The sequence below is a fragment of the Drosophila takahashii genome, chromosome 2R (assembly GCF_030179915.1).
Source record: "Drosophila takahashii strain IR98-3 E-12201 chromosome 2R, DtakHiC1v2, whole genome shotgun sequence".
Taxonomy (NCBI): Eukaryota; Metazoa; Arthropoda; class Insecta; order Diptera; family Drosophilidae; genus Drosophila; species Drosophila takahashii.
Genome location: NC_091679.1, coordinates 17,147,442 through 17,169,735, shown reverse-complemented (window position 1 = coordinate 17,169,735; position 22,294 = coordinate 17,147,442). Strand labels below are relative to the sequence as shown.

The window sequence follows — 22,294 nt, the reverse complement described above, 5'->3', positions numbered from 1 at the left end:
TGCAAGAGCTCTCAAAAGTAGGTGTTAGGTACGAACTTAATGAGGATTGCATCAATACTTTTGAATATCTTCGGGAGAAATTAATTTTATTTCCTATATTATCGTTTTACAATCCAAATCGAGAAATGGAATTGCATTGCGACGCAAGTAGTGAAGGATTTGGTGGAGTTCTATTTCAAAAACAGGATGATATCAAGTTCCATTTAAATTGGAAACATTAGCTGTTGGAATTCAGTAGTTTTATGCCAAGGAAAAGAACGCCTTAATTCAAGTATCGCCAGATGGGCTTTAGAATTAGCCAATTATAATTATACCCTTAAGCATCGTAATGAAAAATATATGAATCATGCTGATACATAAAGTACCCTTTAGCCTTAAATGAGAATTTTGAGTATGAACCTGTTGTGAATATCCAAGAAAATAGCAACAAAGACCAAATAGTTTCAGTAATTGACAGAGACGACATCAATCTTCAGCTTCAGATAACGCAAAATAGGGATAGTCTTATAGTAAAATTGAAAGAAAAATTGGAGAGTTCATGAAAATTTATGTCTTTTAGGTACTGAAAAATGTTTGAAAGAAATAATGAGACATTATTGGTTTCCGAATATAAAATCTAAAAAAGAGGTCTTGTTTAATTGTTTAGATTGTATCATGTCTACATGCAAATAATTATTAAATTCGAACCCTACATAATATACCCATACGACCAATTCCTTTCTATACATTACATGTAGACCATTTTGGACCATTGCCCTCAGTTATATCGAAAATAAACATTTGTTAGTAATTATCGACGGATTTACCAAATTTGTTAAATTGTTTCTGTAAATTCAACGAGTACGAAATAAGTCAACATAAGACCTAGATCATTGACAGCCGAGAGACAATTTTTAATAAATGCTATTCGATCATGGAATCAGCTCCCCAGGTAAATTAAAGTAAAATTATAAAGCGACTTAGGTTAGTTTTTCTTTTATGTATAAAATTAGTTTTAAGTCATATAATAAGTAAATATTTTCACCTATCTGTGACTAGCGCATTAATTTATAAGTTCCAAACTTGTAGCGTTAGGAAGACACGTAATAATAAAATACAAATACAAATACATGTTTTTTTATACCCTTGCAGAGGGTATTATAATTTCAGTAAGATGTTTGCAACGCAGTAAAGGAGACGTTTCCGAGTATATATATTCATGATCAGCATCAATAGCCGAGTCCATCTAGCCATGTCCGTCTGTCCGTCTGTCCGTTTCTATGCGAACTAGTTACTCAGTTTGAAAGCTATCGCGATGAAACTTTCCCAAAAGTCTTCTTTCTATTGCAGGTAGTACATATGTCGAAACGAGCCGGATCGGACCACTATATATTATGGCTCCCATAGGAATAATCAAAAAAACAAGAAAGGAAGTTAACTTCGGCCAGCCGAAGTTATATATACCCTTGCAGGTGTGCCTGCTTAAAATGTTGTTTTTACATTGTCAAAAATCAAAACGCCTACTTTCTAAATAATTGTAAGTCTTTAATTGATTAAAAAATTACTTTTTACTTTTTGTCATTCAGAAATTGTCAAAAGACTTAAAACTTAACTTTTAATCATTAACAATTGTTAAAGGACTAGTAAACAATGAGAAAACATGAATTCCATAAGGATCCGATAAGAGTAAAAGAGTAGATCTACATGCTGCGACGTTTTTTCATAGAAAAAAGCCGAGGCCCTTCTAAAACAAATTCGATATTTTAAAAACTAAAAGTGGCTCCAACCTTTTACAAAAACCGATTGTAACTAACAATATGGCGCAAGTATTAAAATAAAAAAAAAAAATTTTTCTGAGGCCAATGGTTAATGGCCAATTTTCTTAAAACATAATTTGTGTTTATTTTTAAGAAATTAAAATCTTTTTTTTTTGAAATTTTATTTTGAAACAAGAGGTTTTAAAGGAATTATTGCAAAAGACATGAAGTCAATTGGATTCATATAACCGGAGATACAGATTTTCAATGAGAGGGTCCTTTTTCAAATTTAACAATTTTTGGCACTCAAAAAAAATTCTAACTAAAAAAATATTTTTTTTTCGGTCAAATCCTGATACATGTTTTTCCTTTTTTTTCGAATAGTACGTGTAAAAAAAGTTTCATGCAAATCAAAAATGTGAAATTTTTTTGACCAAATCTGTTTGGTTTGTAAAAGAACGGCTATGTGTGTACATGAATATGCTAACGTTGCATTTACTTCGCCCGCTGCTCACTAAATTCTACACACTAAGAATGTTGGACTTTTGAATACATTCACTCTCAAACTGGACGTGTTCGTGCTTACATCTTTTTATGGCGACCGTGACAGGACCGTCACTAGCCTGTAAAAATAAAAACATATAATTGTTGTGGTGTTTACGTGTATTAACTGTAAAGTTAAATAAACATAACAATTAAAAAAAAACTTGTAGGGGAGAGTGGGGTAATTTCGTCAGCATTTTTTCAAAGCTATTTTTTGTCTATCTTGAAACACGTTATTATATTTATATTTTTATTGTTGAATGCGGTTAGCACCAAGCATTAAAATGTGGCATTCCCCTATTTTTTTAATTACCTTGGTGATTTATAAAAAATTAAAAAGTAAAACCAATATACTGGGGCAATCTCGCCACATAGGGGGGTAAAATCGCCACACCATTGCACTATGGGGAATTTGACCACTTTTTTTGGCCAAAACCCATTTTTTTAAAGTCGTTAAACTAAAATTGTGTTTTCTAGAATACTTTAACAGAAGACCAATCTTCAATGTTACGTTTCAGGAATTTCGATAGAGGCCGCCTCTGCTAACTTACAGCTGTTAGATCAGCTGCTGTATGTTGCATTTTCACGCCTCAGAAATTTGACGCAATGCTGAGACTATTTAATTGCTAAAAATAAGAGTCTTAAAGCAATTTAAGTGGAGTTTTTTGAATTAATTCAAGGGAGGGTAGTGTGCACTAAGTATTTGTGTGATTAAACAATCTAAATTAATCGTGGTTTTCTTGTAATCGATTATTTTTGTGACCGGTCTAACATGAATATTTTTAAAGAAAACCAATTTTTAAATAGAGATACAAAGCGAGTCCAGCGGAGTCCATCCATCAAAGCTTAGGGAATTAAAGAGTAAGGAATTCTCTTTAAAATTAATGTAGTCAGAAAATTCACTTTTTTCGATTCTTGGAGAAATTTAGTTTTTTAGATCATAACCTCAAATTTTGCAATTGCCCCTTTGTTTGCACTGTGGAAGAAAGATATCAATAGACATACATTTGAAATGTCTTCTAAAGTAAGGCAAAAACACTTATCGCTACCATTTGACAATAAAAGCGGACTTAGGAGGTTGTAAAAAGAAAAATAAAGCTATAACTGTATCAAAAAATGAAAGAAATGGCATGTAAACTCTGAGAATTTTCGGTTCTATGAAACTAAAAGAAATATTCTTCCGATTTTAACACAATTTTCTGTGTGGTTTTAATACTGTATTAAAACAGTACTTATCAAGTTTTATGCATTTATCTCTAAAAATAGCAAAGTTGATCTGATCATTCCTATGGCATCTATATGATATAGTTGTCTGATCCGAAAGATATTCATGCAGAATATGCGTTGTGATAAATAATAACGATTGCTAAAGTTTTACTTTGATATCTTTAAAATTGATGGAGTTATTAATATTGGCCAAAAGAAGTGGTCAAATTCCCCATAGTGCATTGGGGCAATTTCGTCACCTAAAAAATTTAGGGAACTTTACGTCTGTAAGTATGCTACACTGATCAAGCGTACCATTTTTGTTGACGTCCTATATTTGTTGCTGCTGCCGGTAGTCTGTTCGTTAGCCAGCTCGTCAAATAAAAAAATATGTATTTAAAATAGGTGTGAATTTGCCCTTAGCGTATGGTGGCGAAATTTTCCCACACAGTACTTTTTTAGAAATAATTGTTTTTCTTCCGAAATTAGGCGCGAAGCTAAAAATCACTAACGCAGAAATGCACATTATAGCACTGTGTATTATATAAAAAAACACTGTATCTTATCCCTTTTCAATTGTGGCATACAGAAAAAATTTCGTTAAAACACATTTAATATTATAGCTTAATTATCTTGGCCTTCTGTGCAAAAAAAAATGCATTGGTTGTGTCATGCCGTCTTGAGGGACTAAAACAAAAAAAATTATATATTTTTTAAACTTATGGATTGCGAGATATTGCAGGTGACGAAATCACCAAGGTAATTAAAAAAATAGGGGAATGCCACATTTTAAAGCTTGGTGCTAACCGCATTCAACAATAAAAATATAAATATGATAACGTGTCTCAAGATAGACAAAAAATAGCTTTGAAAAAATGCTGACGAAATTACCCCACTCTCCCCTACTCAAATGGGACAAACATAAAAACAACAACTGCGAATTTTTGTGAAGTGCGGTGAAGTGAAGTGCCCCGCCGAAAGAAAGAAAGTGTGGTAGGCAGTGTGGTAGGCAGCACCGTCTACTACACCACCGTTTGGATATGATTCGAAGGTGAGAAAGAAAGTGCGGTAGACAACCCCGTCGACTGCGCCGCCGTCTGGATAAGAATCGATCGTGAAGAATAAAGTGCGGTAGAGAACTCCGTCTACTGCACCGCCGTTTGGATGAGAATCGAATGTGAAGAATAAAGTGCGGAAGGAAGACGGAAGGAAACGGAACACGGTAGGCCTATCGCCCACTGTGTCAACGTGGGATGCAATGAATGGTACACCCGTACCACAGAAAGATAAGCCGACTCTAGAGGAGGCTCTAGAAGCACAACCAAAGGACGGTCCCAGGCCTCGCAGGCATCGCTGATTGTAAATCAAGGACCATTTTACGGGAGCGTCAGCGAGCCCAGGACAGGGACGAGCAGCTCACGCGCAGTCCACCGACCCCAGCACCAACAAACAAAGGGGGGGAAAGCGAGCTCGACTCTTGAAGGAGCGAGCCCGGATCATCGGGGACCTGAAGGAAAAAAGGCCCCAAACCAACGAGGGAAATTTAAAAGAACGGCTGAAAGAGCTAAATTCCTTACTCCACCGGGAGAAGAAGAGCGGACTAAGAAATTAGTTCACCGCTGAATTTCTTGTAGCACTGGCAACGCGTTGACGCGGGGTGCGTTACTTAAGATTATTAACAAACAATCATATACATTTACTAACACACAACTTTCGGTGTAAACTTAGTATAAGGGCGGTTCTTTTACAAACCAAACACCTTTTATTGGGTCACATTTTTGATTTGCCTGAAACATTCGGAAAATAAGTAAACACGTGTATCAGGATTTGAAAGAAAAATATTATTTTTATACCCGTTACTCGTAGAGTAAAAGGGTATATTGTATTCGTGCAAAAGTATGTAACAGCTAGAAGGAAGCATTTCCGACCCTATTTTTATACCCGTTACTCGTAGAGTAAAAGGGTATACTAGATTCGTGCAAAAGTATGTAACAGCTAGAAGGAAGCGTTTCCGACCCCATAAAGTATATATATTCTTGATCAGGGTCACTAGCCGAGTCGATCTAGCCATGTCCGTCTGTCTGTCTGTCCGTCTGTATGAACGCTGAGATCTCAGAAACTACAAAAGCTAGAAGGTTGAGATTTCCCACACATATTCTTTGGCTTCCTACGCACCGCAAGTTTATTTTAGCCGAGCGCCACGCCCCCTCTAACGCCCACAATCGCCCACTAACGATTTTAAAATGGGTCCTGCGCCCACATCTTTAAAGATTTCCGAGAAGTATAAATGCAATTTTGTTGTGTATATTTATACCTATCGAAATGTAAAAGACATTTTTCAAATCGGACCATTCATTAAAAAGTTATACGCAATCAAAAATTATATATCTATCTCCCTCGCACTCCCTTTAGCTGAGTTACGATTATTAGTCGGGACACCAACCCGACACAGCGTTCGCACTCCCTTTAGCTGAGTGACGGGTATTAGATAGTCGGGACAACAACCCGACTATAGCGTTCTCTCTTGTTTAATCAATTAAAAACTTACAATTTTTTATTTAACCGTCACATCGACATTAGACTGCGTGCATTTAAATGAACGATTTTGAGACCATTTTTATAGTTACTAATAGTTTTTATCATGGCACTAGCTATGGGACAAACTTCCTCATCCTGCATCGTAATTAACAATGGTTATTAGGGGCGCAATCTCAATATTTAAATTATAAATTCTTAATTTCTCAAAGTAAACTATTTTAAGACCTATCTTAATTAGGATACAATTTTTACGATTAAGAACGAAAGCTATCGGCTTCGGGTCCAGCCGAAGCGTTAGTGAGAGATGTAGAAAGTGGATCAGGCGAATGTTTAACGGACGTAAGTGACGAAAGATCCTCCATACTCTTGATGCACAGCGTACGTGCACAAGTCCGCGTCGTGTAAAGACAGCCGTAAGAACTTTATGCTTTTTCATCTGCATAGCTTCATTGAAAATGAGATAATGTTCTTTTAACAATTGCTCATTTACATAAATTATCGCTTCTGAATTGAAACCCAGAAACTGCAAGCTAAGTTGTTTCTTGTGCTCGCGCCTGTACATTCCGATTTCACCAAGCAGCCTGATCTTTTCGCGTGGGCTTAAGATTTTTGTGCACGCACAACCGCACTCAACAAGAATTTATTTTCTGATTTACAGAGTAAACTTTGTTTATTAACACTATGTTGTGATGTTCGCGGATAGAGCTGGTAGTATTTTTGACGGTTATCGACTTTCTTGAATTTTATAGATGTAGTCTTCGATAGAATATCGTTTATTTTATAGAGCGATCAATAAAGCGACTACACACGAGAGAGAGAGAGACCTAATTGTTGATGCTAGAAAGTGGGACAGGAGGAGGTGCAAGGGTATTAGCTAGAGGCAGTGCGAACAAATGAGAAGAATAGGGTAAGCTTAGTGTATGGGTCAGAGAAGTGAGTTGTGTTGCGCTTGATGAATCCGTACATGGCATATGCTTTAGGTATGATGTAGTTAATATTGTTCGCGCCAAAGCGGCGCCCCCAGTCCCGGCCAATTTTCCCTTCAAGCGCCCCTGGAGCCTTGACAGTCGAGACAGCAGTTCTTCCAGATCGCTCGCATCTCGCTCTCGTTAAGTGTCTCCACTCCGCTCTCCAAGCGGCTCTTGGAGCTTCCACTCTGTAGTTTTAAGTTAGTTCTAATTTTCAAGTGTAACCGAAAAGTCGAACAGTGAAGTCTTTTTTTCTGAAATAAATCGTGGAATTTATAACGTTTAAAAACCCATTGCGGCCGTGTATTTCCTGATCTACGACCACCAACCCGAAGTTTGGAAGACCCGCCCCACTCCATTTCATGATCCATCGACCGGTAAACCAGGAGAAGAGTTTTTAAAGTACCAGCGTCCAACCGGCGGAGTTTCCAAGTTCCAAGTTCAAGATAAGTACGAATATTCCATTATTCCATTGCCGACCAGTCAGATATTTCCCAAGAACCCAATTTTCTTATATCTGTCTGATCGGCCATTTCCATTTGTGCATACGATCGCCATATTCCGGCTTCTTTTTCGTATTGCTATTTCCATTTTCATACGACCGCCATATTCCGGCTTCTTTTTTCGTATTGCTATTTCCCTCTTCATACGACCGCCATTTTCCGGCTTTGCTTTTCATATTTCCCACTTTCCATACATATTCGGGTTCATACGGACATACAATCCAGATGCACACTTTTTAATGTACGTACATACATATGCCTGACCAGCGCAACATATGTACGTAAGCTAACATACACGTACCTCCGCGTTACACCCTGCGAACATTTCTACAGCGACATTTACCATACAGTCCACATTATCTCCAATTTACAAAATATTTAAAATTACAATTTTAAAACACACATCCATACGCCCATACATACACATATATCCACATTATCTCCAATTTACAAAATATTTAAAATTACAATTTTAAAACACATCCATACGCCCATACATACACATATATCCACATTATCTCCAATTTACAAAATATTTAAAATTACAATTTTAAAACACACATCCATACGCCCATACATACACATATATCTACGTTATCTCCAATTTACAAAATATTTAAAATTACAATTTTAAAACACACATCCATACGCCCATACATACACATATACATAATCCTAATGCATGCTTATTAATGTACGTACATATCGACATATCCATTTCCACGTATGTACATTAGGGAAAAGTCACGTAACGTAACGTAAGGCAACGTAAGCACGATACACACGTACGTTCCTTCTCGGTACACCCTACAAACATTTCCAAATCAACATTTAAAATACAGCCCACATCATTTATAATTTCCGAAGATAAAATATACAATATATATACACAAATTAAAAACATATAATCCTGATGCTGATACACATATTAATATATGCACAATTATATATATTTTCCACCCAACACAATTAATTATATTATACACAATACCAAAATAACTTGTTTCCGCTGAACACAATTTATTATATATTGCATAAAATTACCAAAAAAATAACCTGTTTCCACCGAACCCACCAGCACGATACGCTTGTCCAGAATTTGCATGGTATTTATTTCAGCAGCGCTAATTCGCACACACCGGCGGCTCACATCCATTAAAATAAAAATAAATAAATATTTTTTTGGGGACCAAGCCGTGACGGTGCGCGATATATATATTTTCCCATTCCTACCGCTCATTTTCGCAGCACAGCAACCGACTGCAAATATCTTGCAGAATATTATTTTTTCCACAGCAGCGATATTTTCCTCGCACGTTAAAATAGTTGTTGCGAAAACCTTGAAATTTTTATTGGTGTTCCGTTTCCACATATTCCAAAGTAGACCACGGAGCTGCAACGCTAGGAAACAAAAGCGGACCGCTTGCAATCCATACCGAGGAAACTAAGAAGCCACTGCGATATATTACCATTTTTGTTTTTTTTTTTAAACAAAAATTGAACTAATTCCGTAATATTTTTTGTCGCGTCGATCCACTATTGTTGACATTCAGCTATTAGATTTTTTGAAATTTTGGGGCCGTATTTTCCGGAAGTTATCCATTTTCGTCGTTCCTTTTCTTTGCCAATCAATCCCGGTGATCCGCAACAGCGTGACCACATTCCAGGACGGACCTTTCTGGAATGCCAGGAGACAAAACTAAGTTGTCAGTTCCGTCTGCAAATAAAACGCGATCGCTATCCGCATCACCACGCGCGCGCACCTCAAGCCCAGTAGCCCCAAAACCAATATCAAAGGCAAAGAGCGAAACTTCAGTAGCCAGCCAAGCAGGCGACAAGAAGTTGTCTGTTCCTACAATGCATCCGAAACGATTGTCTCTAAGTCCGCTCACGCCTAAAGTTAGGTCGCAAATCCAGACCAAGTCCGTAAAGTCGCTAGCAACTCGTTCTCAGGCAAAAATGAGTAATGAAATTGCAGTTGCAGCCCTCGCGCGGTTTATCACGGTGTCCGACCGTATGAGCCATTTCAGAGCGACTATAGAAACTCCAGGAGCTGCAGCTCCGTCCGTCCACACCTGCAAAGTCCGAAAAGAACAAGTCCGTTCACTCTGGGACATAGCCGAGAAGGAATTTGAAGGTTGTCTAGACACGATTTCCAGCCTTACGACTGACGAGGCGTCGGATATTTTGGCGACTCTACACCGAAAATATGAATATTGCTATTCGGTGTACGAGGAGCTATCGGTTCAGCTCAGCGAGTTAATTGACCGAGCCAGTTCACAGCAGCCGTTGTCGAGCACCGACAATCAGTCCGCGTACATTCCGTCTGGGTGCCGGTTGCCTCCATGTGATACAGAAGTATTTGAGGGAGACTATCTCAAATGGCCAACATTCAGGGACCTTTTCACTGCCTTCTACGTCAACAACACACGGTTGACGCCGGTCGAGAAGTTATTCCATCTCAACGCGAAAACGAGCGGTGAGGCAAAGGCAATTGTTGCCAAGTCCCCGCTCACTAATGATGGTTTCGCTTCCGCTTGGGAGGCGCTTCGAGACCGTTTCGAAAACAAAAGACTTTTAGTGAACAGTCAGCTCAAGCTCCTATTTAACTTAAGGTCCGTTAATGCCGAAACTGGCCACTCCATAATAGAGCTTCAGAGCACCATCCAAGGGTGCCTGACAGCATTAGCCCACTCCAAAATATCAACCGAAAATTGGGATTGCTTGCTGGTCTACCTGTGCGCCAGTAAGTTGCCCAGATTGACCCTTTCCTTGTGGGAACAATCCCTTACATCAAAGTCTGATGTTCCTACATGGGATGAGATGAACGCGTTCCTTAGCGATAGGTATAGAACCTTAGAAGCCATTGAGGACATGAAGCAGAGTCTTGGTGGTCCGTCAACTTCCAAAAATTCCCAAGTTACGAAGAAGCTTAACTCCTTTGAAGCCAAAGTGAGTGTCAAACCAAAGAGTTGCGATTTGTGCTCTAAGGAGACTCACCCAGTGCGGTTGTGCCCTCGCTTCATTCAGATGGCAGTCGAGGCGCGGGAAAACTACATAAAAAAGAAGCAGTTATGCTTGAATTGCTTCGCGAGAGGCCATCAGCTCCGGGATTGTTCCAGTACGGACAGCTGCTTTGTATGCCGAGGGAGACATCACACGCTTTTGCATCGAGGCAACCCATTTTCCAACAATCCAAGTTCCTCTGGACATGCGAGACCTAGATCCGATCCTCCGTCGGGAGGCTCAGACATTCCCGATGAACACTCAAATGTACAAGTCTGTTTTGCCTCGGGCTCAAAGGCAGTTCTGTTGGGCACGGCAATGATTGATATTTGCCACCTCGGCACCCACTTCCGAGCACGCGCTTTGATCGACTCGGGATCAGAAGCGACGTTCATAACGGAGCGTCTTTTCAAGTTGGTCAATCTGCCGTTCCGCCCCATTCAAGCTCAAGTGTCTGGTTTAAATCAGACCGTTTCTGCCCAGTCAACAAGGCTTTGCCATTTCGCCATTCGTTCTCCTACTAAGCCGGGCCTGCAGTTAGACACCGCAGCGTATGTTCTGCCAGAACTAGCAGGCAGATTACCCTCACATTCCATTCCACAAGATATCCTGAGAGATTTGCCAAACCTTCAATGGGCAGATCCCACATTTCTTCAGAGTTCCCAGATAGACGTTCTTATCGGAGCTGATATTCTTCCATCCGTGCTGCTGAGTGGCACAAAGACCAACATCTGCGGATCTCTTTTTGGGCAAGAGACCATCTTCGGGTGGGTGCTCACTGGTCCAGTGTCCATGTCCACGAGCAACCGAGTCTCAGCCTTTACGACTCAAATTACAAAAACAAGTGAGGCGTCCTTAGACAAACTTCTTACGAAGTTTTGGGAGGTGGAAGATCTACCATCAAAAATGGTAAAAGAGTCCGATTCCGTCTGCGAAAGGAATTTTCTACGAACCACAACTAGAGACGCGAGCGGGAAGTACGTAGTGACGTTACCGTTCTGCGACCCCGATCTTTGTGGATCAGAGTTGGGTTACTCAAGGTCTATAGCACTTGCTCAGTTTCTGAGAAACGAGAATCGTTTACGAAGGGACACTCCATTAAATGAGCAGTACAACTCCGTGATTCAAGAGTATTTGGATTTAGGCCATATGAGAGAGGTTTCGCCCACTCACAATTCTCCAAACTACTACCTCCCACACCATGCGGTTATAAAACCCGAAAGCACGACCACGAAACTCCGGGTGGTATTCAACGCTTACAGCCCGTCAGCAAATGGGACTAGCTTGAACGATGTGCTTCATGCCGGTCCAGTCCTCCAATCTGACTTAACAATTCAGATTTTAAAGTGGCGCTATTTCAAGTATGTTTTTAGTGCAGACATCACGAAAATGTATAGGCAGATCTGGTTCGATCCAAAGCACACGCCCTTTCAAAGGATTCTTTTCCGAAACAAGGAAGGTGACATTCGAGATTACGAGCTGAAAACCGTAACATTCGGTGTCAATTGCGCGCCCTATCTCGCCATCCGAGTGCTGAAACAGCGTGCTGATGACGTCGATCAGCAGTTTCCAAAAGCCAGTCATATAATCCGCAACTTCATGTATGTTGATGACGTTTTAGCAGGATCGAATTCTCAACAAGAAGCTCAACTTGCCATCCAGGAGTTAGTAACCGCTTTGAATTCGGCCGGTTTTCCGCTTAGAAAGTGGACTTCCAACCACAAGGGGGTTTTAAAGGACATTCCAAATGAGCATCTTCTCCATTCTGAGTTCCTAAATATTGATGCCGAAAGCACAGCCAAAACCCTCGGCATTCGTTGGAGAGCAACCACCGACGAGTTCTACTTCGTGCCCCCAGAAATATCCGTCAAGTCCTCCTATACTAAAAGAGAAGTTCTCTCCCAGATCGCAAAGCTATTCGATCCCGCTGGATGGCTTGCACCGTTCATCGTCCGGGCCAAAATTTTTATGCAGGAGATCTGGCTGCAAGAGTTAGGCTTGGATGACAACCTTCTCGACGAAATGAGCCATAGATGGCAAGTGTTCCTGCAAAGTTATTCCGATCTCGATCAAATCCGTATTCCGAGATGGGTCGGTTACCAGCCCCAGGTAAAAATCGAGCTTCACGGGTTCTGTGACGCTTCCCAAAAAGCCTATGGGGCGGCGCTGTATGTCAGGGTTGAAGTCGGTCAGCAGATATTGACTAATCTGCTAACGGCAAAGACCCGGGTTGCCCCTGTGAAAACTGTATCTCTCCCCCGACTCGAGCTATGTGGTGCCCTATTTCTGGCAGATATGGCATCTACCATCCTTCCAAATATGCTGTCAAAAAGCTCTGAGATTTTCTGCTGGACAGATTCTACCATTGTCCTGGCATGGTTAAAGAAACCAGCCTGCTCCTGGACCACATTCGTAGCCAACCGCGTAACCAAAATAGCTCAAGCTACAAAGATTGAGAATTGGTCACATGTGCGGTCAGAACACAATTCTGCCGACCTAGCTAGTCGCGGCGTGTCCCTGCAAGAGCTGGGCGATAGCAACCTCTGGTGGCATGGGCCCCAGTGGTTACAATTGCCCAAACTTCAATGGCCAGAAACTTCGGATCCACACCCAGTCACGGAATTAGAGCAGCGCGCGGTGAAGGTTCATTTCGTAAAGCTCCCCGCTGATGATTTCCTTGACCGTTTTTCCAGACTAGACAAGGCTTTACGAGTCCTAGCTTACGTCCAAAGGTTCCTAAATCGCTGTCGTAAGGCTCCGGTAAGTCCGGATAAGCAGCTCAGTAATCGGGAGATCCGGGAGGCTGAGAGGACCTACATAATACTTGCCCAGCGTGAAGATTACGCGCTCGAGCTTCGATTGTTACGAAGCAAAAGATCCATACCCGCATCAAGCCCAATTGCTAATTTGGCCAGGCCATTTACTTACACCGGCGTCGATTACGCCGGCCCCTTTGAGGTAAAAAACTATACAGGGAGAGCTTGTCTCATCACTAAGGGATATGTTTGTGTGTTTGTGTGCTTTTCTACAAAGGCCATCCATTTGGAACCCATCTCCGACCTTACAACTGAGAAGTTTCTAGCAGCGTTTGCGCGTTTTGTAGCTAGAAGAGGTTGTCCTCAGCGGGTCCATTCCGACAACGGCAAAACCTTTGTTGGCGCCTCAAGTCTTATTTCCCGTGACTTTACGCAAGCACTAAAGGAGTCAGTGACCGATGCGTATAGCCATCAGGGACTCGTGTGGCGTTTCATACCCCCAGGAGCTCCCCATATGGGAGGCCTGTGGGAGGCAGGAGTAAAGAGTTTTAAAACGCTGTTTTACAAATCCACGTCCGCTCGCAAGTATACATTCGAAGAGCTTTCCACGCTTCTGGCAAAGATTGAAGCCTGCCTTAATTCCAGACCACTCTCTCCAATGTCAGAGGACCCGACAGACTTGCTGGCAGCATCAACAATTTAGTTCGCGATGGAAAGAAGAGTATCTAAAGGAACTCCACAAGCGCAACAAGTGGTTGAGTCCATCCAGAAATCTGCAAGTCGACGATATGGTAGTCATCAAGGACGATAATTTGCCATCAAATGACTGGCGGCTCGGCAGGATCGTAGCTGCTATCTCAGGAGCTGATACTAGAGTACGCGTCGTAGATATTCTTACTTCTCGTGGAACCATCCAACGTCCGGTCCACAAACTAGTACTTCTTCCTATGGAGGACAAGGCAATCTCCGCACTTCCGCAATAATAACTTCTGTCCTCATTCTAGTACTTCTTCCTATGGAGGCCAAGGCAACCTCCGCTTTCCAAAAATAGTCTTCTGTCCTTATTTTTCAAAATCCGTTCACAAATTGATACTAAATTTGCTTATCATTTTTTATTAAAGCATCAAAACCATGGCTCCACGTCCTCGCAGCGCCCAAACTTTGGACGACAGACGTTCACGAGGTACTCGATCCTACCGCTGCCGAGTCTGTCGGGAAATCCATCCTCTACGGAAGTGCACCCGCTTCCTTAGTCTCAGCACGGAGAAGCGGCTCCGTGCTGTCCTCATAAATAAATATTGTGCGAATTGCCTGGCCCATCAACACTCAGGGGGGCAATGTCGCAGTGGCGACACGTGCAAAAAGTGCGGGCAGAACCATCACACGCTGCTGCACCTGCACGAGATGTCCGGGACTACTCGGCAACCGCCCATCCAGCAGCGTCGTCAATCGCCATCCCCGCCACGTCGCCAATCGCCGTCCTCGCAACATCGCGGATCGACCACTCGGCTGTCAAGGGCAGTCTCGCGGTCTCCATCGCCAGCGGCACGGGAAGCACGGACACCGGTCCGACGTCCAGCGTCAGCAGCAACTCCATCAGTGGCGGCTCTCCTGCAGCATCAGAGCCTCCACATTCTTCCGACGGCCATCGTGTTGCTGGAGTCTGGGGCCACCACCTTCGAGACGGCTGCGTTAATCGACCCTTGCACGCCCGTCAGCACCATCGACAGCTCCCTGGCAACTGCGTTCAAGTTGCCCACGACGACAGTGAGAGGCGAAGAAGTTTGCTCGACGACAATCCGGTCGAGGACGGGCGATTTCCAGATCGACGTGCTGCTGAAGATCAGTCAGAGTCTACGAATCCGCACCCCTATCCGCGCGCTAAGCGATTCTATGCGAGCCCAATTTGATGATATCCGTCTGGCCGATGAGCAGTTCCATCGTCCAGCGACAGTCTCGCTGGTGTTGGGCTCGGACGTATACCCCGACGTAATCAGGCCCGGGTTCCTAAATATACGAGATGGGCTGCCCGTTGCACAGGGCACGGTCTTTGGATGGGTCGTGTCTGGAGCATGCAGACACGCCTAAGGATTAATCCTTTGCTACGTTCGCCCTCGCAAGGGGGGGGAGAATGTTCGCGCCAAAGCGGCGCCCCCAGTCCCGGCCAATTTTCCCTTCAAGCGCCCCTGGAGCCTTGACAGTCGAGATAGCAGTTCTTCCAGATCGCTCGCATCTCGCTCTCTCGCACTGTTAAGTGTCTCCACTCCGCTCTCCAAGCGGCTCTTGGAGCTTCCACTCTGTAGTTTTAAGTTAGTTCTAATTTTCAAGTGTAACCGAAAAGTCGACCAGTGAAGTCTTTTTTTCTGAAATAAATCGTGGAATTTATAACGTTTAAAAACCCATTGCGGCCGTGTATTTCCTGATCTACGACCACCAACCCGAAGTTTGGAAGACCCGCCCCACTCCATTTCAAATATGTTCAACGAAGAGAAATTTCGAATCAAAAACAATTCCTAAATCCAGGCACTCGTTTTTTGTGGCAAGGAGATTATTTATACGCTTGCTGTATCTTACTAAAAAGCATTTTGAAAAATTTAAAGGAAGCATATTTCGGGAGCACCAATTACCTAATCTATTTAAGTCATTCTGGAGGAGTAAACAGTCTGAAATTAATCACTATGGACGGCAGTCCATATAGTGACGAAGGGCACCAAGAGAGTGTGCGAAGGCGACTACTATATATACACGAAGAAATGAAAATCTACTGTGATGGTCCGATCATATTGAATGATACATCTATCGAAAAGTATTGCGAAAACTAACAGGATTGCATACCAAGACTTTAAGAAAATCAATTGGCTTGGGAGAGAGAGCGGTGAAAGTGAAAATTTCGAAATTTGGAGCTGTTGGGGCCGGTGGGAATAAATGCCCCCTCGCAATGTTTTAGTTGTATTCCTTTTGAAAATACCCGTCGAATGAGGGGTCATTTGTCAAAATCCGACGCTCCGTTCAAAAGTTATAGCCAAAATAAGATTTTCTTCGTCTCCCCAAAATGAAAATTTAATTCTGTTTGTCAGTTTGTCAGTTTGTCCAAAACATGTTTTTTAAGTTCTGAAAATTTGATATGACGTTCATCACATCGATATAAAAAACTTTTGTTCTACCACTTTTGGAAAAACTCTCTAGTTTAGCGGGAAAACAGCTATAAATAGCTAAAATTCGGAAAGCCGTAACTTCTATACTACTAAAGCTACAGACTTGTGCTGTATCTCTTTTGGTATTTTTAAACGCTATAAACGCCCCCCATATGCAATTTGTGTAAATGTAATAGTTAAAAAGATATGAACAAAAGAAATTTTTTTTTAACTTTCTTTTTAGCTCTTTTTTAATCTTTTCAAAAACGGCTCTTACGATTTTCCTTACAACTTTAAACTGTATAGCCCTTGAGATTCCTTAAATTTTGGTATATAACACATTACTGTAAAAAGTCACGTTTAAAAGTTATTTTTATACGAAAATAGCCTTTTTTTCCAGCTAGTAGTTCGAGCTCCCTGAGTATTGAATTTTGTGTGAGGGTATCCGAACTGTATTTTAGAGTCATGGAATCAGTAAATTTGCACTTAAGAGTTCTGTTTATTGATTGGCTTAGGTGCCTGGCATACAGTACATAAACTGTCTGCCTAAAGTCGTCGCAACTAGAACTTGAACCAGTTGGACTAAGGATTGCATATGAGGATCTGAAGACTAGAGCGACAGCCTCTGTTGAATGCAAAATGAGTAAAACTTGATTGTAGGAGTCAAAATTGTTACTGATTTTATTGTATAAACTTAACGGTATTTATAGGTAAAAAGTGCATAGGTTAACAGAATAGGTATAAAGCAAAGTGTCGGTTATTATGCCTTTTGCGACCCGGATAGTTACAATTCAGCAGAATAAGCTTGTGCCAATAAGTGGGTCATTGATAATGTTGCTGATGGCTTGACCCGATATATGATACTTCAGAGCGCTGACTTATAACTATTGCTGCGACTGAACATTCTCCCGGCCGTTGAACAAGTGTTCAACCATTGCTAATGCTGAACGCAAACTTCGTGGGGTAGGTTCAGGTGATGGCTGTTCGTCGTTCTCTTGGTTGGTGCAGGTTGGCTGTCCAATTTCTTCCTTTTTGGGGTCCCTTCTGAAACTATTGCTCCTTCGATGGAAATGTTAGACCGCTTTGTCGATACTTCTTCCCTAAGAAGCGGGGCAAGCCGTGTGATTGGTCGCTGAACTACGCGAGAGAAAGTAATTTTCTACGAACCACAACTAGAGACGCGAGCGGGAAGTACGTAGTGACGTTACCGTTCTGCGACCCCGATCATTGTGGATCAGAGTTGGGTTACTCAAGGTCTATAGCACTTGCTCAGTTTCTGAGAAACGAGAATCGTTTACGAAGGGACACTTCATTAAATGAGCAGTACAACTCCGTGATTCAAGAATATTTGGATTTAGGCCATATGAGAGAGGTTTCGCCCACTCACAATTCTCCAAACTACTACCTCCCACACCATGCGGTTATAAAACCCGAAAGCACGACCACGAAACTCCGGGTGGTATTCAACGCTTCCAGCCCGTCAGCAAATGGGACTAGCTTGAACGATGTGCTTCATGCCGGTCCAGTCCTCCAATCTGACTTAACAATTCAGATTTTAAAGTGGCGCTATTTCAAGTATGTTTTTAGTGCAGACATCACGAAAATGTATAGGCAGATCTGGTTCGATCCAAAGCACACGCCCTTTCAAAGGATTCTTTTCCGAAACAAGGAAGGTGACTTTCGAGATTACGAGCTGAAAACCGTAACATTCGGTGTCAATTGCGCGCCCTATCTCGCCATCCGAGTGCTGAAACAGCTGGCTGATGACGTCGATCAGCAGTTTCCAAAAGCCAGTCATATAATCCGCAACTTCATGTATGTTGATGACGTTTTAGCAGGATCGAATTCTCAACAAGAAGCTCAACTTGCCATCCAGGAGTTAGTAACCGCTTTGAATTCGGCCGGTTTTCCGCTTAGAAAGTGGACTTCCAACCACAAGGGGGTTTTAAAGGACATTCCAAATGAGCATCTTCTCCATTCTGAGTTCCTAAATATTGATGCCGAAAGCACAGCCAAAACCCTCGGCATTCGTTGGAGAGCAACCACCGACGAGTTCTACTTCGTGCCCCCAGAAATATCCGTCAAGTCCTCCTATACTAAAAGAGAAGTTCTCTCCCAGATCGCAAAGCTATTCGATCCCGCTGGATGGCTTGCACCGTTCATCGTCCGGGCCAAAATTTTTATGCAGGAGATCTGGCTGCAAGAGTTAGGCTGGGATGACAACCTTCCCGACGAAATGAGAAATAGATGGCAAGTGTTCCTGCAAAGTTATTCCGATCTCGATCAAATCCGTATTCCGAGATGGGTCGGTTACCAGCCCCAGGTAAAAATCGAGCTTCACGGGTTCTGTGACGCTTCCCAAAAAGCCTATGGGGCGGCGCTGTATGTCAGGGTTGAAGTCGGTCAGCAGATATTGACTAATCTGCTAACGGCAAAGACCCGGGTTGCCCCTGTGAAAACTGTATCTCTCCCCCGACTCGAGCTATGTGGTGCCCTATTTCTGGCAGATATGGCATCTACCATCCTTCCAAATATGCTGTCAAAAAGCTCTGAGATTTTCTGCTGGACAGATTCTACCATTGTCCTGGCATGGTTAAAGAAACCAGCCTGCTCCTGGACCACATTCGTAGCCAACCGCGTAACCAAAATAGCTCAAGCTACAAAGATTGAGAATTGGTCACATGTGCGGTCAGAACACAATTCTGCCGACCTAGCTAGTCGCGGCGTGTCCCTGCAAGAGCTGGGCGATAGCAACCTCTGGTGGCATGGGCCCCAGTGGTTACAATTGCCCAAACTTCAATGGCCAGAAACTTCGGATCCACACCCAGTCACGGAATTAGAGCAGCGCGCGGTGAAGGTTCATTTCGTAAAGCTCCCCGCTGATGATTTCCTTGACCGTTTTTCCAGACTAGACAAGGCTTTACGAGTCCTAGCTTACGTCCAAAGGTTCCTAAATCGCTGTCGTAAGGCTCCGGTAAGTCCGGATAAGCAGCTCAGTAATCGGGAGATCCGGGAGGCTGAGAGGACCTACATAATACTTGCCCAGCGTGAAGATTACGCGCTCGAGCTTCGATTGTTACGAAGCAAAAGATCCATACCCGCATCAAGCCCAATTGCTAATTTGTTTCCATTTATAGACCAACAGGGACTCTTAAGAGCATGTGGTCGCTTAACTGCCTCCAAGGTCCTGCAGTATGACGAGCGCCATCCTGTATTACTCCCGTACAGCTGTCGGTTATCTCGTCTTCTTGTCCAATTCACGCACCAGATTACGCTTCATGGCGGCAACCAATTGATAGTGCGCCTGATGCGATCCAAATATTGGATTCCTAAAGTCAAGAATCTGGTAAAGGGCGTGGTGAATTCATGCAAGGTCTGCACCATTTATAAGAAAAGACTGCAGACCCAATTGATGGGCGATTTTCCGACTGATCGAGCCTCTTTTTCCAGGCCATTTACTTACACCGGCGTCGATTACGCCGGCCCCTTTGAGGTAAAAAACTATACAGGGAGAGCTTGTCTCATCACTAAGGGATATGTTTGTGTGTTTGTGTGCTTTTCTACAAAGGCCATCCATTTGGAACCCACCTCCGACCTTACAACTGAGAAGTTTCTAGCAGCGTTTGCGCGTTTTGTAGCTAGAAGAGGTTGTCCTCAGCGGGTCCATTCCGACAACGGCAAAACCTTTGTTGGCGCCTCAAGTCTTATTTCCCGTGACTTTACGCAAGCACTAAAGGAGACAGTGACCGATGCGTATAGCCATCAGGGACTCGTGTGGCGTTTCATACCCCCAGGAGCTCCCCATATGGGAGGCCTGTGGGAGGCAGGATTAAAAAGAGTTTTAAAACGCTGTTTTACAAATCCACGTCCGCTCGCAAGTATACATTCGAAGAGCTTTCCACGCTTCTGGCAAAGATTGAAGCCTGCCTTAATTCCAGACCACTCTCTCCAATGTCAGAGGACCCGACAGACTTGCTGGCAGCATCAACAATTTAGTTCGCGATGGAAAGAAGAGTATCTAAAGGAACTCCACAAGCGCAACAAGTGGTTGAGTCCATCCAGAAATCTGCAAGTCGACGATATGGTAGTCATCAAGGACGATAATTTGCCATCAAATGACTGGCGGCTCGGCAGGATCGTAGCTGCTATCTCAGGAGCTGATACTAGAGTACGCGTCGTAGATATTCTTACTTCTCGTGGAACCATCCAACGTCCGGTCCACAAACTAGTACTTCTTCCTATGGAGGACAAGGCAATCTCCGCACTTCCGCAATAATAACTTCTGTCCTCATTCTAGTACTTCTTCCTATGGAGGCCAAGGCAACCTCCGCTTTCCAAAAATAGTCTTCTGTCCTTATTTTTCAAAATCCGTTCACAAATTGATACTAAATTTGCTTATCATTTTTTATTAAAGCATCAAAACCATGGCTCCACGTCCTCGCAGCGCCCAAACTTTGGACGACAGACGTTCACGAGGTACTCGATCCTACCGCTGCCGAGTCTGTCGGGGAATCCATCCTCTACGGAAGTGCACCCGCTTCCTTAGGCTCAGCACGGAGAAGCGGCTCCGTGCTGTCCTCATAAATAAATATTGTGCGAATTGCCTGGCCCATCAACACTCAGGGGGGCAATGTCGCAGTGGCGACACGTGCAAAAAGTGCGGGCAGAACCATCACACGCTGCTGCACCTGCACGAGATGTCCGGGACTACTCGGCAACCGCCCATCCAGCAGCGTCGTCAATCGCCATCCCCGCCACGTCGCCAATCGCCGTCCTCGCAACATCGCGGATCGACCACTCGGCTGTCAAGGGCAGTCTCGCGGTCTCCATCGCCAGCGGGAAGCACGGACACCGGTCCGACGTCCAGCGTCAGCAGCAACTCCATCAGTGGCGGCTCTCCTGCAGCATCAGAGCCTCCACATTCTTCCGACGGCCATCGTGTTGCTGGAGTCTGGGGCCACCACCTTCGAGACGGCTGCGTTAATCGACCCTTGCACGCCCGTCAGCACCATCGACAGCTCCCTGGCAACTGCGTTCAAGTTGCCCACGACGACAGTGAGAGGCGAAGAAGTTTGCTCGACGACAATCCGGTCGAGGACGGGCGATTTCCAGATCGACGTGCTGCTGAAGATCAGTCAGAGTCTACGAATCCGCACCCCTATCCGCGCGCTAAGCGATTCTATGCGAGCCCAATTTGATGATATCCGTCTGGCCGATGAGCAGTTCCATCGCCCAGCGACAGTCTCGCTGGTGTTGGGCTCGGACGTATACCCCGACGTAATCAGGCCCGGGTTCCTAAATATACGAGATGGGCTGCCCGTTGCACAGGGCACGGTCTTTGGATGGGTCGTGTCTGGAGCATGCAGACACGCCTAAGGATTAATCCTTTGCTACGTTCGCCCTCGCAAGGGGGGGGAGAATGTTCGCGCCAAAGCGGCGCCCCCAGTCCCGGCCAATTTTCCCTTCAAGCGCCCCTGGAGCCTTGACAGTCGAGACAGCAGTTCTTCCAGATCGCTCGCATCTCGCTCTCTCGCACTGTTAAGTGTCTCCACTCCGCTCTCCAAGCGGCTCTTGGAGCTTCCACTCTGTAGTTTTAAGTTAGTTCTAATTTTCAAGTGTAACCGAAAAGTCGACCAGTGAAGTCTTTTTTTCTGAAATAAATCGTGGAATTTATAACGTTTAAAAACCCATTGCGGCCGTGTATTTCCTGATCTACGACCACCAACCCGAAGTTTGGAAGACCCGCCCCACTCCATTTCAAATATGTTCAACGAAGAGAAATTTCGAATCAAAAACAATTCCTAAATCCAGGCACTCGTTTTTTGTGGCAAGGAGATTATTTATACGCTTGCTGTATCTTACTAAAAAGCATTTTGAAAAATTTAAAGGAAGCATATTTCGGGA

The 22,294-nt window shown here is 43.4% G+C and overlaps 2 protein-coding genes across 2 annotated transcripts; both read left to right on the top strand.

Moving 5' to 3' along the window:
• Positions 1 to 9,351: 9,351 nt before the first annotated feature.
• LOC123002516 (uncharacterized) lies at positions 9,352 to 15,344 on the top strand. Its single transcript, XM_070212051.1, has 3 exons — positions 9,352 to 13,458; positions 13,534 to 13,841; positions 14,378 to 15,344. The coding sequence occupies exons 1-3, from the start codon at positions 9,352 to 9,354 to the stop codon at positions 15,342 to 15,344; spliced, it is 5,382 nt and encodes a 1,793-aa protein (XP_070068152.1).
• Positions 15,345 to 17,753: 2,409 nt separating this feature from the next.
• Positions 17,754 to 21,588, top strand: LOC138912187 (uncharacterized). The gene is made up of 3 exons (XM_070212050.1): positions 17,754 to 19,883; positions 19,959 to 20,206; positions 20,805 to 21,588. The coding sequence occupies exons 1-3, from the start codon at positions 17,754 to 17,756 to the stop codon at positions 21,586 to 21,588; spliced, it is 3,162 nt and encodes a 1,053-aa protein (XP_070068151.1).
• The last annotated feature ends 706 nt before the right edge of the window (positions 21,589 to 22,294 follow it).

Bases quoted from the DNA above. Each gene is read 5' to 3' on its own strand.
- LOC123002516 (XM_070212051.1), top strand. From the start codon at position 9,352: ATGCATCCGAAACGATTGTCTCTAAGTCCGCTCACGCCTAAAGTTAGG. The intron at 13,459-13,533 runs GTAAAAAACTAT...TTTTCTACAAAG, and splicing joins ATTACGCCGGCCCCTTTGAG to GCCATCCATTTGGAACCCAT. The intron at 13,842-14,377 runs GTATACATTCGA...TTTTTATTAAAG, and splicing joins AAATCCACGTCCGCTCGCAA to CATCAAAACCATGGCTCCAC.
- LOC138912187 (XM_070212050.1), top strand. From the start codon at position 17,754: ATGAGAGAGGTTTCGCCCACTCACAATTCTCCAAACTACTACCTCCCA. The intron at 19,884-19,958 runs GTAAAAAACTAT...TTTTCTACAAAG, and splicing joins ATTACGCCGGCCCCTTTGAG to GCCATCCATTTGGAACCCAC. The intron at 20,207-20,804 runs GTGGGAGGCAGG...TTTTTATTAAAG, and splicing joins GCTCCCCATATGGGAGGCCT to CATCAAAACCATGGCTCCAC.